Raw genomic sequence first — 18,426 nt, forward strand, 5'->3', positions numbered from 1 at the left:
CTGATGCAATAGGGAGGGGATTTAGTGTGAAGACCGTTGACTGCAGCGGGGAGGAAATATGCAATGGGAAGAAAGGAGAAGGATGGGAAAGGTTGAGAAACAGAGTAGTAATAGTGTTGATCATAGAGGAGAACATATTTTCCCAGAGTGATACCTCAATGAGACAAAAGGTATTGAACAAAAGTTTTGTTGTTGTTCGAACTAAAAGCAGCCATATTCTATTCTTGATCTTTGTGTAAACCTTGTAATGCCATCAGTGGGAGATTCACTAAGGATGGTATATAGTTCTAAAGCTATACTATACCCACAGGCTATGGTTAAAAGAAAAAGCTGGACCCTTCCACACAATGAGTTTGATTCTCCGGGTCTAGATCCTATCAGTGATCTTAGCCCCCTCTTAAAAATCCAATCCTCAAAAAAAAGTCCTCCCACATCCCATGATTTCTTATTTACTGTGTGCCAGAGCATTTCTCTGACTAGCACTTGTGAAATAGTTTTATACTTTCCATATATATGATTCAACTTGCTTACTTAGAGGTTGTAAATTCTCCTCTGAAGTGCAAGTTTTAACCTCAATCTTGGCTGTAAGAAGAGCAAAGGCATCCACCTCCCTTTCCACAGCTTTTGCTGATGACAGATCAGCCTGCCACAAAGGGAGACTTTCCTTTTGGGGGGTGGGCTCAACCCTGTTCCCACTGAAATCGATGGGAGTTTTTCCAATGACTTCAATGGGAGCAGTAACAGGTCCTTAGAGACCAATTCTGCAACCGTTATTCACTCAAGCAATCCTTACTCATGCAAGCAACCCCGCTAAAATCAAAAGACCCATTGTACATGCTCCTTCCCTTAACATGCCAGTACTTAGCAGCAACTATGACTCCAACAGTCTCCTGATTTCCCCCCTCCCAACAGCTCCTGTTTCCCTTGGCATCCACATCTACAGCAAAGTCCACACCCTCTATCTCCCAAAAATGTTCCAACCAGCACTCCATGGGAATTTATAGAATTTGAATCAAAATACTTGTAACATTAACTTTAAAAAGCAAAGCAGAAAATTAGAACAGCAATACAACATTTAGAGCAAGTTGTCACCACCACTCCTGCCCCTCCTCATCCAGGTTTGTACACCAGATACATACTTTCACACACGCCAGTTTCCATTCCCTCCCTTCCCACATTGAAACCAATAGCTACCAAAAGGGGAAGGGAAAAAATCATTTAAAAAAAAAGTTTAGCTGTAGGAATGTTACACTTCCTAAGCGCTAAGGGGGTTGGAATGCTGCCCCCGGATTTGGAGCAGCTGAAGTGATTCCCACACACACCCCCCCACACTTCCGGTCAGGAGGCACATAGATTAAGCACTGATAAGGTGTGTATTTCTGGAGTACATAGTGCAAGAAGCACCAACCAGGAGAGGGGGCGAGATGTTGGCTTCAGTTTGTACATGCGTATAATAGCATGATTTATATAACCACTTATAATAAATAGACGTGGACAGCCCCGTTGGGGGCGGCTCCACGGAAACAGACTGACTGACTCGGCTCCGTCATTACTACATTTAGCTACAATATCCGAGCAACTGGGATCGGACATTGCTCCAGTAATCACCCCAGCACAGCAGAGAGAAGTAGAAAGAGTCCATGTACTGGAGTTATAGTATCAGTTCTGCTGCAGTTTTAGCTAGGTCCTGTCCAACAAACAACAAAACAAAGATTTGTGCTTATCTGCTAAGGGAACCTATCATAAGATTTAAAATGTTTTATATAACATAAGATACTACACAGTTTAACAAGTCTGTGCCTTTAAGAGAAGAAAGGCTACTAATTCTACCCCAACACAACTCACATTGCCCATGTTTGTTAATCCCAGTACATCCACCACTGTTTTTCTGCACGCTCTCCCTTTCTGTTACGCCATCTACGACATTACTACTGCCCACTTAGGAACTATCCCACAGCATGCTCAGCAGGCCTTGATGATTACACAATCTATTTACCTCTTCAAAGCAAGTGCATTGGGTAATTTTTTGCACAAACGTTGCTAACAGGAATGTTAATCAACAATGCTCATCACATTCGAGTCAAAATGCAAAACTTTCTTCTTCACCTTTACTTTCCTTCTAAGCAACACATAGCACACAACAGATACTAGTCTTCTTTCTTCTGGAAGGTACTCAGATACCATGATGATGGGCTCGACATAAGAACCTGAATAGAACAGAAGCAAAACCAAATCCTTCTCAGAGAAGATTCAATCTATTTCAAATTGCTGTAGTTTGACTCCCTGGGATGGGGAAGGTTCTTTCCTAGATGATTACTGAGGGAACAAGTATAAAAGGCCCATATCACCTTTTCCTGACTGAGCTCCAAAACAGAACTCAGCCATGGAAAGGAAGTAGCCTGAAGAACATTACCTCCTTGCCCCACAAATACAGATGACCAGATATGGAAAGGAAGCCATCTTATAGGGGACTGCCGTCACTACACCCAAGTATGTGGAACTGAACAAGAAAAATTTACTGGATAGAGATGAGCCATAATGTTTCAGCACACAGCCAAATAAGCATAGGGAGCTCTTTGTTTCACCACTACCACCCGTTTAGGGGATAGCTGAACTAATTCCTATGGAGAAACAGAAGAAGCAGACTGAGAACTGGGAGTAGCAGTGCCCTACTATAGAGCTTTGATGGGGGGGTTGCTTTTTGGTCTTGCTATAGAGAAGTCTCTTGTTACAGAGGCAGGAAAACTTTATTGACGAATTCCCTAATTTTGTTTGCATGCAACAATGTAGAAAGTAAAGAACAACAACAAAGTACAGTGAAACCCCGCTATAACGCGATGTTTGGAGTCCAAAAAATTCCATCGCGATAAATCCGGGGTCGCGGTATAGCAGGGTTTCAAGCCGGTCAGTTTAAGTCAGTGGTCCCCAACACGGTGCATTGATATGCGCCGCCTAGTGCCTAGTGCCGAGCAGGGGAGAAGAGCCATGGCCCCCCGCCTGCCGGGGACGGAGAACTCCGAGGCTGCGGGCTCCGGTGCTCTCTGTCCCTGGCAGGTGTGGGGCCGCGGCTTCTTTCTGGCCTGCCAGAGACAGAGAGCACTGGCACCTGCAGCCCCAGAGAAGCCAGAGAGAAGCCGTGGCCCTGCACCTGCCGGGGACAGAGAGCACTGGCGCCCGCAGCCTTGGAGTTCTCTGTCCCCGGCAGGCGTGGGGCTGCAGCTTCTCTCCCCTGCCATGGTGCTGGGAACCACTGGTATTATGCCTTAAAAGGGAGCCAACCTATGATCGCGTTATATGTGATTTCGCATTATGGCGGGGCACGTTATTGCGAGGTTTGACTGTACGCTACTTATACCAACAGACTAGATTTGTCTTTGAAGAGATCCTATAAGCTATTCAGAGATGGAGTAAAAAAGAGCAATATCCAAATATTCTCCCTTACATAACCTCCCAGTGACTGACCTTGGACAGGGAATGATTCCCCTTTCTATTCACAGTTTCTAATTCATCATTTTTGTTTCAAAGAAACCTTACAGCCTTTATAAGCTGAATCACTTTTAACTCACACATTTCAAGTAGTGGTTTGTGCAAAAGCCTGATTTGTCTCACTTCAGCAGACAAGTGTTGGCTGCTGCCTAGCTTTATCAGGGAAAAACGTTCAGGGTAGCTACAGGTTCCAGATTTTTCTTTCCAAGACCTTGTAGCCAAACAAAGAGTAATCTGCCACAGACAGCAGCTTTTGTTTGGTTCTTTCTACTGCTTGGGGGAGAACACCTGAAACTAAAAAAGAAAAAAATAATGTAACTGGATACAAAGAGAAGATTCTTCTATGTCACCCATTATGCTTTGAAATCCCTCAGTCTGCACCTGATAATCACATTATTTTCATTTAAAGCCCTCCTTAAAAACAGGTTTCTTCCACAAAAACTTTAAAAAACCCTCTACACCACTTTGTGACCCACCAGTGTATTTTGTATCTGAATTGTTCTGTCCATCTAGTGTAGACGATCAGCTCTTTGGAGCAGCAGCTAGATTGTACTCTGTGTTTTGTACAGTGCCCAGCGCATGTGGAGGACATTCAGTAAGTTAATCATGATAATATTCAAGCAATTGTCATGTAACCTTGAGTTTTCAGGAATTTTGATTCCCAAATCCAGACCCAAGACCAATTAAAAGAGGAAACCTTAGGGAGTCTGGAGAAAGTGGAAATGGAATAGTATCCTAGATTATCTAAAATCCTCCCCCCTAGAAACAGTGTAGCAGCAAGACTTAACTAGAGGTGATTAGAAGTTTCCCTGAAGCTTAATGAGAAAGGGAGCCTTCACCCCCTTGTCTCAAGATATTCCCTCTCAGAGAACCCCTTAAATAGCAATCCTCAGCCACACATTCATTTCTGTGAGAGAGCATTCCTACCACCACCAATCCTCTGCTTGAGTATAGCTAGGATTCTCCAGATACTAATGGGGATACTGAATATGTTTCAATAACTGATGTTTTGGATAACTGGGCAATTTTCAATGTAATTAACAGATGATGGAGAACATGACAAACACTCACTTTGTCAGCAGAGGATCCAGAAGCAGCCAGGAGTAGCAAACCACTTCCTTTTAAGACCTTCCCAGCTATTTCATAGGCCTCTTCCATATGGGCTGGAGGCAGAAGGGATCCAGGAGAATTGGCTCTCCTAAAATGCCCTTCGTGTGGCTAATCAGCAACCTCCAGCGGGATCTCCCACCCAAATCCCATACAGGCTTCCTCCACATAGGCATGGAGCAACAAAAATCAAGGAAGCCAAAAGGAGTTGCTCCCTTTTACTGGCCACTTCAGAAGCCAACCAGCAGCTGCCAACAGGATCTCTACCACCCTACACTACCTGTGGGCTTCATCCACAGAGGCTGGACACAAAAGAGACAGAGGATCCAGGAGCAACAAATCCCTTTCAAAGCCTACTTTCTGAGCCCTGGTGATGATTCCTCTTTCCCCCTCATGATATCTCTGGTACTTGCATTAACACACTTCCTTCTTTCCTTCAATGGACAGCTCCAAATCACAAAACCCCAAGAAAGCAACTTCCCTACTTTATTTTCCCACCATGACTCCAGTGATTATCTCTTGGCTTTGATCTCCATTCTCCCCCTCACATGCTTCTTGCCCAGCTTTTACCATATCAGTTATTCCCCTTCCCCACTCACTTCTCTTCTCACAAACTCCTAGTCACCTCAACAGCATTCTTTACCTTCTCTCGTTCCACTGAAGTTGGTCAATTGGAGTTGAGGAAATTATTGGGCTCATACATCTAGATCCTATAACTGGATCCATATGAGCACAGGAGTCTGTCCGTGCAGAATCAATTGCAGGATCCAGCTCTTAGAATGTAGATTCCCTGGAGCAGGTTACATGTCTTATTCTATGCATCTGATCCTCAAGCCCTTACTATTGCGAGTTCAGTGGCATCAACACGATGTTTGCAAAGCACTTTGTAAGTTTATGCAATAAAGAAGAGTAGATTCTTTTACATTTTGTTAAATGTGGGGCAAAACCCTGAAGTCCTTAGTCAGAGCCTGATCCTGTAGGCCCTACTCAGGCAATGCTCCCAGTTGAGTCAGAGTTTTGTCTTAATAAGGTCTAAGGGTCAGACTTTTAAAGACATTGGTAGGTGCCTGGTAGGATTTTCAAAAGTCCCTATCTGTACCTTTTGCCACCTAAATATCTTTAAAAATCTGGCCCTAAGTACTAAATCATCCATCCAAATGTGTCCTAGAAGAGGAGGAAACTGTGAAAATACAGGCTAGTCCATGCACATGTGGAGCAAGATGAACCTGAGCACCATCTCCTCAAAGTAGAAGCATGCTGAAGCACCTCTGCAAATTTGGGACTGCAGGTTTTGAAAGGTTGTGGACCTCAGGGTAGAGCTGGAGCCAGCAGTGCGTATTCTGCATTACATTATCCCATCTCCTGAACAGAATGTACCATGTCAGATTAAAATTTCTGGCAGAAAATTTCAGTAGATCCCACTCCATGTCCTACTCTTTAACAGCTCCACTTACTCCACTCCAATATCCTACCTGTCTCAGCTTTCAGGAATCTCCATTTTCACTAGCACCCATTTGCTACATCATTCCACAGGATCATGGTTTTGGTCTTTCGGAAGCTTAACTATTATTAATAATTATTATTAATAAGTGTTGTCATTATGCTTATCATCCTTGTACCTGAGCCTCACAGACAGACATGGATCTACCCTTACAACATTGTTTTGAGGTAGAAGTAGTATTATTATTCCTATCTTACATGAACTAAAGTACACGGGAAGCTTGAATGGTTTACTCAAAGCCACATAGGAAGCTCATAGCAGACCTGAGAGAGAGTCAAGATCTCCTGAGTTCCAGTCCACTATCTTAACAATAAGGTCATCCTCCTTTCTATGCACTCTATGTCCACACTACCGTTTTATGGCCATGCACTCAGCCCTCTCTAGAAAAACCACCCTACCAATAGAGAGCTGGAAATGTTTCATATTTATACTACAATAGTGCCTAGAAGCCTCAACTGACATCAAGCTCCTCCCCCTCCCCCCACAATCACACTCAGCACTGTACAAACAGATAAGACACAGCCCCTGTCCTGAAGAGCTTACACTCTGAATAGACATGACAGAGGCACAAAGAGGTAAAGTGACTTGCACAAGTCACCCACCAGGTCACCAGCAGGTCTCCCAATTCCTTATCTGGTTCTCTAGCCACTGGACTACACTGCCTCTCAAATTCCATTTTTCAAATTCTCAAATTCCATCCTCAGTTTTCTACTCAACTCCTAGCCACCCCATTCAGAAGGGCATGATCCAGCCATGGGAAAGAATGGCAAGAGTTGTTCCTTAGTCTGTTGGCTTTGAGGCCATTTCAATCAGAGAAATAAAACTGATTCTTAATTCCAACTGGATGTCTAACTTCATAATTTAAAGCAACAATCCTCATCAGTGCAAGCTCCACTGAAAGAAAATGTATAACTTAAATTCTCACTCAAGCTGAAGGTGAGAGTACAGAACTGGTTTCCAGAAACTAAGAAACCACTAAACTCACAGAACCTGATTCCACTGTACTTATTCTTATTAAATAGCAAATTGCCCAGCAAGTAATCCCATTCATTCCAGTGGCACTACTTGCAGAATATTCTACTTCTAAGGATGAATGAGGATGGCAGAATTAGGCTCACAGTGAATAAGATTTTCACTAATAGAAATGGGCCTGTGCCAAAAGTTCAGACTTGATTCTAAACTATCCCAAAGTTCAAGGCAGGTGGAAGTTTTGATCACACAGGGAGGAGGGGTTGATTCAAGTCCATCTTTAATTATAGTTGAAAATATGCAATTTCTAATACTTGAAATCATTGTTTTTCTTTTAATAATTAATTCTGATACCAACATTCACGGGCTGTGCCTGCCAACAGAACAGATTTATTTTTAAAAGAAATGTGTAAAACTACTAACATCAAAATAGATTTCTTCCATAAATCCCAGCCCACTAGAATGAAATTTGTTAAGTGAATTGTTTTTTTAGTGTCTCAGTTACACATTTACCAGTTGACACAGGTTTTCTGGGGGAGGATTTTTCCCCCCCTTTCAGATATGTGCATTAATTATGAATTAAGAGGCCCAATTCTTCAACATTTACTCATCTTTGAGTAATGAGTAGCACTTACTCATGTGAGTAGACTCATTCACAAAAACATCCAAGGCAGGAACAATGGCCAGCAAGAAAGCACACATACAGGAAGGAGCTCTAGGGGAGGAAATCTCTGTGAAGGTTCTCTCGCAATGATCTCTCACTGTCCCATGCGGGGAATAGCTTCACCATGGAAGAAGCCATAGAGTAGGCTCCAAACTTGCACACACTGCACCAAATGTGAGTATCAGAGGAAAGCCAGAGCCACCTGCATCAAGCATTATCTGCAATGGCCCCTAGCTCCCAGGTCAGTTGTAGCTACAGGATTGGGGGCAGGGGCTCTGCAAACAGAATAATGCAGCCTGGGGCTATATTATCTTTATGAGGATTCGCCACAAAGTCCAGGAGGTGTGTGTGTATTTGGAGTGGGAAGATGTGTATCTTCCCTTCAGCCCTCCCTGGGTATGCGTAGGCTGCAGCTGACAGCAAACTTCCCAGTGCGGATAGACAGAGGGGCTCAAGCTAGTGTGCTAAAAATAGGATGGTGCCACTTGGGCTCTCAAGCCCACCTGACCCCATACATCTGATCTTGGGTGACTAGCCAGAGTCTCCACCAGAGCCACAACATCCACACTGCTATTATTAACGCACTAGGCTGAGCCCTGCTATCACGAGTCTGTTTACCCAGGCTGAGAGGTTCACTCCAAGTTGCAGCATAGACAGATCCCCAGTCTCCACTAGCACGGAGCCCAGACCATGCCGAAAGGCCTCCACGGGGTCTGAAAGGGGAAAATGGTGCTGCTAAGGAAGTTGAACAGTGTTTAATTTATGCCAGTGCTCAGCCCTGGCACCTCCTAGGTTTGGTGTGTCAGTAATGAAAGTAAACGAATTGATTGAGTCCCAACACCTCTTTCGTTACAAAGTAAGCACTGACACTGACCTTGTTTTGGTGCAAAAGGTGGTGGAGATCTGTGTGAGCAGATCTAGGAGTGCAATCTGAGCCATTATATTTTAAATTCAATTACACTATTAGTATTATTATCTATCTACTACCACAATACAGTTGCCACTGATATTGCATATCTTGTTACTCACTATTGGTTCACATGCCTCCTCAAATGGCATCTATTATGATACTAGATAAGTGGTGCTTAAAGTGTAATCAACTTTTTTAAAAACAACATCTCCAGCTTGGATGCTTTTGATCAAGGACACTGTTTAACAAATAGCAAGAGCCCTCTCAAACTCTATTTCATTTCTGAAATGACATTAGGAATCTTCATGTATTTATTGCTAAGGATTTCTACACTGACTGATGTAAAGTAAGTTATTTAAAGGCCCAATGCTGCTCAAATTTAATTCAATGGCAAAACTGCCATTTATTTCACTGGGAGCAGGATCAGGCCTGACAGTCCTTTAAATGCACAATAGGGGCCCTCTCCTGTAAGGCGATAAGCACCCTCAACTCCTGTTACAGTCAATGGAAATTTAGGCAGTAAGCATCTTTCAGGATCAAGTGCTATATCTTCTTAAAACAGTTCTCTGCTTAATAAATAATGAGCTTTCGTTATAAGGATAAACAAAGAGACAACCTGTAAGTGTATATAGAATGGTTTCATTCTTATGTAATAAAGGACACCCCTCCACCCTGTTGTTTCATTAGAAACAGTTTTATATAGCAAGACCACCATAAAAGACAGGACAGTTGTCTGGTAGACAATAATGCCTCAAAATACGGTTCTTGGTTCTTTTCTTTTTTAAGCAATTAACCACATTCAGTTTTAGAAATTGTACATTTGACACATCTGCTGAAGCATTTCGATACCAACATCTGCTGTTACAATCACATGATTATGAATTGGTTTTCAAGGAGGGATTCAGGTTTCATTTTTAATGTCTGTGAACGTCAAAAGTTAAAAAATTATACAAAAACTATCATTGCAAATATTTTTCTTATCTAAAAATTTGAGAGAAAATTTAAAAAACTTATGAAACAGGAGTAACAGGACTAAACTGAAACATGTCTGGCAGAAAATATTGTGCATTGCTGTTCCAATACACCAGGAGGCTGGGGCCTGATCCTGCATTCTTTGTCCATCCAAAACGCAGTAGGAATTCTGGCTGCCCAACAAATACAGTATCAGGTCCCTCATAGGTTCCGTGGCCAGAAGAGACCATTGTGATCATCTAGTCTGATGTCCTGTATAACACAGGCCATAGGACTTCCTCAAAATAATTCCTAGAACACATATTTTAGAAAAACAGACCTGGAATACTGAACTGGAATATCCCATTCCTGAGCCTCTTTTGAACAGAAACTGTCAACATGCCACTTTGCTTGATGGTTTTATGATGCACACAAGTGGAAACTAGGATAAAACTATCAAACTCAGCCCCCAGTCCTGCTTCCACTGATGTCAGTGGATGCAGTATCGAGCCCTTGTTCTCACTTGTAAGCTAGTACAGACTCTCTCAAATGCGGCCACTGTGGTCAAATGTGGCCACCAGGGGCTTTTCTTGCAGCCACAGCCTCCTGGGTGGTGACTTGAGGGGCAAAGCAATGGCCCCTACTCCAAGGTCTGCAGCAGGGGTTAGACCCTGCCACCTTCTGGAGCCACAAACACTGTAGGAGCAGGCAACCAGTGCGAGTTCCCCACTTTCCTGGGGGGGCAGTGGGGCTTGGGCTTTGGCTTCAGCCCTGGGGTGGTAGGCAGCAGGCTCTGTCCCCCAGCCACAGGGCTTCAGGCTCTGGCCACGGGCTCACCCTCCTCACTTTGCCACTGGCACCCGCTGCCTCCAGCCCCCACCCAGGCAGCGGGACCCAAGCCTCCAGCCCTGGACTCACACAACCCCATCGCCCTGACCCTGCTGCCTCCTCCATCCTCCCATCCAGTCTCCCATCACCCCTGGCCCTCCTGCCTCCTTACCCATCTCCCCATCCAGGGTTTAATTTGTCCCCCAGCTTGCCAAGGATGAGTAAGTCTGCTGTGCAAAGTGATATTAACAAATATACAAATATCACTTTTCACAATAGCAGACATACTAGCTAGCAAGTCTAAAAAAAAAATCAACCAAAAAAAGCAAAACATGCAAAGCATCTTATTTGTGTTTCTATTCTATTTAGGTCCAGTAAGGAATAGGGACAACTGTACATTATTTTTATTATTGAGTCTGCAAAAAAAACCCTACATAAATAAATGACAATGATTTGGACATGTGTATGTGCATATTTATTTGTTTTTCATAAAGTTAATTAAGTATTTTAAGAAAAAATGTCATGGCAGCCACCAGCAAGAGTTGGTGGCCGCTCTTTGAAGCCACCAAAAAATTTGTTGTGAGAACCCCTGAGCTAGTCTACTATTTGACCTCAGGGCATTGGGGTGAAATGCTAGTTAGTGCATTAAACACATTTCCTATTTTTAAAATTAGTTATTGTTCATCTAAACCACATCATTGTTTTCATTTTACTTAAGTTCAAAAAGGCGATTTTTATATTTTATTTTTCTAATTGTTAGGTAGATGTAGAGACATTGCACTTCTTCCTTCAGGTTTGTAAAGTGATCAGAATTTCAACTAACCAAATAGCTTTATACTAAGTTAATCAACCACAAATGTTTTTAAAAAATAATAATGTAAAGTAGAACTGTGCTTGGAGGTTAGGGGTGTTTTGTTTGGTTGGTGGGTTTGATTTGGTTGATTAGTTGGGTTTTTTTATTCACTCTCTGTAAACAATAACTTTCTTTAGTCATTTTTTTAAAATAGCAAATATAAGGCCTGATCCTGACTTGAATCGTTTGCAGAACTGTTTCCAAAAGAAATGCAATTTGTTAAAATATTCGGCCCCATCCCAAATCCCTTAATCACGAGTAGTTCATACTCAAGCAAACAATCCTGTTTCACAAACGAGGACAAATTGCATCAGTAAGGACACCAAGATCAGGTTGTGTATACTCTGGTTTTGTGGAAGACAAAATCAAGAAGTATGGACAGGCATATAATACTATAAGGCTTACTTAATGGGTGTTCCATTCATGGATTATTTGCACAATCAAGCTCAACATTTCTTTAACAAGAACTTACAGATAGTGACATGGTTTGGTTCAAAATTTATTAATAGAGTTGTACATGTTTTCTTTGTGCCTATCGCATTTCAGGAAAACTACCAGTTTAACAGACTTGGAAAACAAGTATTTAAAACAAAATGCTTACAGTATTCTAATTAGTTTATCAATACCATAAAATAAGTAAAATTGGGTTGTACTGTTCATCAGTTCACATGCCTGACAATTCTTATTTTTGGTTTATTAAATTCCATAACAGCAATAAGTCTGAATTTCTAGGTGGTTGCAGAACACATCAGATGGCTGAAAGCATTCAACAATTTATAAACAACTATCACAATATATACATGCTTACCTTTTGAATAGGATTTTGCTTTACAATATTACAACTAGCCTCATTTAAAAGTCCATTTATTAATGATTCCTCATGCTTCCAAATACAATTTTATTTACAAAATAAAAAATGTTCATTTATACTGCCAATTTTTCCTTTAAATACAAATAAATTGGAATTTGTAGGAGAGTGTATCAAAGGTATCCATAGTCTTAAAAAAATTAGAAATAAAATTGCGGTCAAGCAAGAAAATGTGTGTGCGCGCAATCCGAGGCTATTGTTAAACTTCCAAATTTCACCCAGGAAGATACAACAGACAGGGTGCCCAAACAGGATTGCAAAGAGAACTATACAGTACCTACATACTGACTAGTTGAAAGCCTAAGCAACAGGTAAAACAAAACAGAAAGTCTTGAGCTGTCTCTAGAAGAATTCCACAGATAAATGCTGAATATTAAAAAATTGCAGATATTTTATTTTCTCATTCAGCACACTGTGCCTAAAATACTTTTAGCTTTTGTGAACAGGAACCATTTATATTTTAGAGTCTTTCTGTAAAGCTGTAAAGTTTTTCTCTTCACCTCCATCAGTGAGATCAATATTTCTACTCCAGCATTGTCAGACACCATTATAATGGCAAAGTAAAATGCTGTCCTTCTACCATCCATAGTTTAAACACCCAAATTAGATAGTAGCAGACTGTAAACCCTAGTATTTGTTCTTTAAATGTAACACCTGCGTTATTTTTCTCCTTCATAAAACTGCAGGGGGGGGGAGTAAAAAAGGTTAACTACTGACTCGTTCCTGGGTGGGGGGATATGATCCTCCCTTCCTCTCCTTTGCTGGCATAGCGACTGTGAAACGAATCGTGCAACTACATCTCTTGGAGTTCCTTTGCTGTGAACATGTCAGTTCGATAAGCAAATGCAGACTGGCCTTAAGGTGCAAATACTCTCAGGACAGGCTAGTAAAAGTCACCCTGGGCATGCGTTGCGGTCTGGTGCCCGCACACCAGGGCTGCGGCCCCGATCGGCGGAAGAAGGGAAGCGCTTTACCTGCATTCTGGAGCGTCTCGATATTCTGGGGCCTAGTAGCAAGTTCGGCAACCGTTTGAACAAACTGCGTTCGGGCTTTTTGATACTGCTCGAAAACTGCAAGTGGGAGAGGGGGACAGAGTTAGCACTGGGAAGCGATCCCGGGCCGGGCCGAGCCAGGCCAGTCCCTCCCGCGCCGCCCGCCCGCGGCTGGAGCCAGGGGCTCGCTGCGCCTGGCCCCCAGGGTGGCAATTCCGATAGGTAAATACCTTGTAAGACCTGCCTCTGGCTCATGGCTCCGGGTGGTGGGGAGTCAATGAGAGGGGCTGCCGGGGGGGGGGCACCTGGCGCTCTCTACGTGGGCTACCAGCGCGGCGCGCGAATCCCCTCACGCGGACTCCCGGGCCGAGCAGGGCCGCGCCGCGCCGCGCCGCGCCGCACTGTGTATCTTCTCCTAGGTAACCAAACGGAAGCCGGGCGCCGGCCGGGGGGGGAGGGGCAGGGAGCCGCCCCCGCCGGATTGTGACATCAGGTGGCTGACCCCGCAGCCGAGCTCGCGGAGCTGCTCCCCGCGGGGCACGTCGCGCACGCGGGCGGGGGCAGCCCCGGCCATGGACACAGAGCGTGCGGGTGTTGGGGTGCTCAGACCTGCTACGCAGAGCCGCTGGGGGCTGGTAGCAGCGTAGCTACATAGTGGGGAAAGTGCAATGAACCTGCTGGCTGCTTAGTCTGTTACGAGCTACAGACGGTATTTACACTGCGCTGTGCATAAAGTTAAACAAGTGCGTAAGTGCAGGATCCGGCTGTCCTAGCGGACATATTACAGAGCCACATAAAATGTATGGCATGTCTTTATACCATATAGAATGACATATACACCATCTCATGCCTTTTATCACATTGTTATATCATGCTTTTATTTATGTCATTGCCTTTTCTCTCCCTAGAAGAAAAGCTGTCTCCCCATTACCTGTTTGCCTTGGTGTGTTTTGTGGAACACACACATTAATTAACATAAGAAGGCCATACTGAGTCAGCTCAATGGTCCATCAAGCCCAGTATACTGTCTTTTGACAGTGGCCAGTCCCAGATGCTTCAGAGCAAATAAACAGAACAGGGAACTTAATCCAATGATTGATTCCACGATCCTCTGGTTCCAGCTTCTAGCAGTCAGAGGTTTTGGGACACCTAGAGCATGGGGTTGTGTCCCTCACCAGCTTAGCTAATAGCCATTGATGGATCTATCCTTCATGAGCCTATTTAATTCTATTTTGAACCTTTATATTTTTGGCCTTCACAATATCCCCTGGCAAGAGTTCCACGGGTTGACTGTCTTGTGTGAAAAAGCACTTTATGTTTGTTTTAAACCGGCTGCCTATTAATTTCATTGGGTGACCCCGATACTTGTGTTATATGAAGGGATAAAGAACACTTCCCTATTCACTTTATCCACACCATACATGATTTTATAGACCTCTGTCATATCTCGCTCAGTTCTCTCTTTTCTAAAATGAACTGTCCCAGTCTTTTTAATCTCTCCTCACATGGAGCTGTTCCATACCCCTAATTATTTTTGTTGCCCTTCCCTGTACTTTTTTTCAATTCTTATGTATCTTTTTTGAGATTGGGAAACCAGAATTGCATGCAGTATTCAAGGTGTGGTCATACCATGGATTTATATAGTGGCATAATTATATTTATTGTTTTATTATTTATCCCTTTCCTAATGGTATCTAATTCTCTGTTAGCTTTTTTGACTGCTACTGCACATTGAGCAGATATTTTCAGGGAACTTATCCATGAAGACTCCAAGATCTCTTTCTTGATTGTTAACAGCTAATTTAGATCCCTCCATTTTTGTATGCATAGTTGGGATTATGCTTTCCAATGTGCATTACTGTGCATTTATCAACACTGAATTTCATCTGCCATTTTCTTGCCCAGACACTCAGTTTTTGTGAGATCCCTTTATACCTCTTTGCAGTCAGCTTTGGGCTTAACTAACCTATCTTGAGTAATTGTGTATGGTCTGCAAACTTTTCCACTTCACTGTTTACTCCCTTTCCCAGATCATTTATGAATCTGTTGAAAAGCACAGGTCCCAGTACAGATCCTTGGGGGACCTCACTATTTACTTCCCTTTACTGTGAAAACTGACCATTTTTTATTCCTTCCCTTTGTTTCCTATCTTTTAACCAGTTATTGATCAGTGAGAGGACCTTCCTTCTTATCCCATGACTGCCTACTCTGCTTAAGAACTTTTGGTGAAGGATCTTGTCAAAGTCTTTCTGAAAGTCCAAGTGCACTATATCCACTGGATCACACTTGTCCACGTGTTTGTTGACACCCTCCCAAAGAATTCTAAGATTGGTGAGGCATGATTTCCCTTTACAAAAGCCATGTGACTCTTCCCCAATAAATCATGTTCATTTAGGTGTCTGATAATTCTGTTCTTTACAATAGTTTCAACCAGTTTACCTGGTACTGATTTATTGGCCTGTAATGACCAGGACACCTTTTTTTAAAATTGGTGTCACATTATAGTTATCCACCAGTCATCTGGTACATAGGCTGATTTAAGATAAATTACATACCACAGTTAGTAGTTCTGCAATTTAATATTTTAGTTCCTTCAGAACACCTGGGTGAATACTATCTGATCCTGGTGATTTATTACTGTTTATTTTATCGGTTTGTTCCAAAATCTCCTCGAACAACTCTTCAATCTGGGACAATTCCACCGATTTGCCACCTAAAATGTATATATATAAAATCACCTATATTTCAACTATATATTTAAGTGGCAAGTTTTAGGTTATATATATATATATATTCAGAGAGAGTCATTCTAAGTCGTAGTATATGTAAAATAATACAGACATTTCTGTCTTACTTACACACACACACACACTCCGATTTTAAGAGGTGCTTAAGACCCTAAGCTTCATTTGAAATTTACTGTGTTCACGACCTATAAGGGAAACATCTCCACTGTTTCTGCTTGTGCTAGGCTCCAGAGAAGAATGATTTCATGAAGTTATGAGATTTTAAGTGCTTCTGTGAAAGCCACAGCAAACAGCCACAGCAATCCTTCCTCCCTCGAGGGAAAGCCTTTAAATGCTGCTTTAAAATTAATCTCAAATGAAGGAATCTCTCACTCCCTCAACTGAGTGAGATTTAGCAGGTCTACTTTTGAGTTTTAATTTAAAACCCTGTTTGCTTTCATTACTTCTGGGTTTTCCCTCAGCTTTATTAATTGGAGAGGATGAAAACGTAATGTGTTTAGTGAAAATCAATATCTCACAAGAACTCAAATGGCATTTTAACAAAGCCCAGCTGGGTCTCCTGCAACTGTTTAAGGTCTTCACAAAAAAAGATTTAAGCATCGGAAACAATTTGCCTTTGCCCCTCCTTTCTCTGTAACTGGATTAAAGCATTAATCCAATTTTAAAACATTTTACTTTTTAAAAAGGAAATCGGCAGCCTGTGCGTTTGCACACTGCTGTCCGCCAAGCAGCCGGGAATTGAAGCCATAGCCCCAAGCCTGGGGAGAGAAGTCCCCTTGGACAAGCAGGGAGGAACTGAACTGAGCTGTTCGAGGCGCCAGGCGGGCGCAGCTACCCACCCCCACGCATCGCCTCCCCCCAGAGTTCGAGGCTTTCTGGAGCCCTGGTAAAGCGGCGGAGTTTGGGGAGGACGGAAAGGCGGGGGCGGCTCTGCAGTAGGCAGCGTATAGACCTGGCTCTTGTTGCAAACAAGAGCTGCACCCCATGGGCCCGATCCTGCGGACGTTCCCTGGAGACTCTCCCCTGCCTAAGGTCTATAGGTCTGGGTACCCTCGGGGATTTCCGCGGCACTGCGCGCAGCAGCAAGCACCGCACTACGCGGGGGCAGTGAATGTTTCCAGGCTCGGGCTCTCCTCCTCTCACTTCGCTGCCGGAGGCTTAACTTCAGCGCGCGCGCGCGCGGCAGCGGCGGCGCGCGGCGCGCAGCGCGCGCGCTAAGCAGCAGCGCGCGCGCTGGGAAAAAAGCCGTCCGTCTCCCAGCCCAGCTCCCTGTGGGGGGGGGCGACAGCGCTGGGGCGGCGCGCCAGCAGCGGGGGGGGATTTACACTGGGGCTTTTTTGCGCCGCACAGTAGCGCTGCAGAGGGTGTGTTTTCACACCCTGCTGCAGCGCTGCAAATTTGTAAGTGTAGCCAAGCCCTGTATTACGAGGAGCGTCCTATCTGGTGGTGATTCCCTATGGAGACAAACAAACTGCCGGCAGCGCCTACTGAATCCTCAGCTCAGCTGCAACCTGGGCCCCGGGGTGGTGTGGCGGGGGGGGGGGTGACTTCGACATGTCGACGCTGCTGCTTCTGCCGATGACTCTGCTGCAGGCAGCGACCCAGCCGGTACGCGGCTGCTGCTAGTTTGGGTGACCTCGCTAATCCCACGTTGGGGTTGGCAGGAGACCTGATGCCAACCACTTGGCTGAAAAAGCAGCCGCTGCTCCATTGAGTGTTTTGTATAGCAAATAAATCTCCATCGTGGCGACTCTTGGCTGACTGCTCAGCAAGGAACAACTTCGGGTGGCTTCCAAGTGCTGCTGCTGGGGAAACGCCTTTTCTGTTTGTTGGGAAAGCGGGGGGATGTTTATCGTTATCGTGAAACCGCTTGTTGTGTGTGTCACCCGCTGGCGGAGGGGGAAAGCCGGGGATTTTTTATTTTTATTTTTTTTTGCATCCCTAAACTTGTACTTCAAAGTTCAAACAGATCAGCCCTAGTCATAACGCTCGCCCTTTACGGGCACCGGGACTCCCCCGCCCCGCGCTCTCGGGCACGTCACTGGAAACATAGGGCATTTGCTCCATTTGCGCAGGCTAAGCAGCGCCGACCAACCCTCAGGGGCGGGGGAAGGAGCCGGAGCCTCTCCCCGGCACCGAGCCCTTTTCGTCAACTTGCGGGTGCTCGGCAGGCAGCACGCGCAGCTTGTCCCCGCGCGCCGCGGGCAGGCAGCTCCTCGCCCCAGATCGGCTCCCCCAGCCCCGGCACAGGCAGGAACGGAGCGTGAGCAGCCGCCCCTGAGCTCAGCCGACAGGCGCACACCGCGCGGCTTGCTCCGGAGCCGTTTCTCCCCTCCCCTCGTCGCCAGATCGATGAGCTAGACCGGGCCCTTCGCCCTCAGGCCACTGCGCCCGCGGGCACTTTGTTCTGTTTCCTTTACAAGGAGCGCAGCGAGATTAAAATCACCCAAATCCCCGCAGCAGCAGCAGCGCGCAGCTGGCTTATGAGACGGGGGCAAGCGTCGACGCTGAGCCGGCAATGGGACTGCGCCGCGCATAGCGCATGTGCAG

At 44.5% G+C, this 18,426-nt stretch overlaps 1 protein-coding gene across 2 annotated transcripts in view; it reads right to left on the reverse strand.

Annotated features, from left to right (window-relative positions):
* SPAG6 (sperm associated antigen 6) overlaps positions 1-13,534 on the reverse strand; it is a 54,925-nt gene extending 41,391 nt beyond the window's left edge. For both annotated transcript variants that reach the window (XM_039526876.1, XM_039526877.1), the window contains exons 1-2: positions 13,360-13,534; positions 13,112-13,207 (exon numbers count right to left, since the gene is read on the reverse strand). In XM_039526876.1, the coding sequence (XP_039382810.1) occupies positions 13,112-13,207; positions 13,360-13,384 (121 nt within the window). In that variant the 5' untranslated portion in view covers positions 13,385-13,534. The remainder of the gene's footprint in view (positions 1-13,111; positions 13,208-13,359) is intronic.
* Positions 13,535-18,426: the final 4,892 nt, after the last annotated feature.

The sequence above is a fragment of the Mauremys reevesii genome, linkage group 2 (assembly GCF_016161935.1).
Source record: "Mauremys reevesii isolate NIE-2019 linkage group 2, ASM1616193v1, whole genome shotgun sequence".
In the NCBI taxonomy this organism is placed as follows: Eukaryota; Metazoa; Chordata; order Testudines; family Geoemydidae; genus Mauremys; species Mauremys reevesii.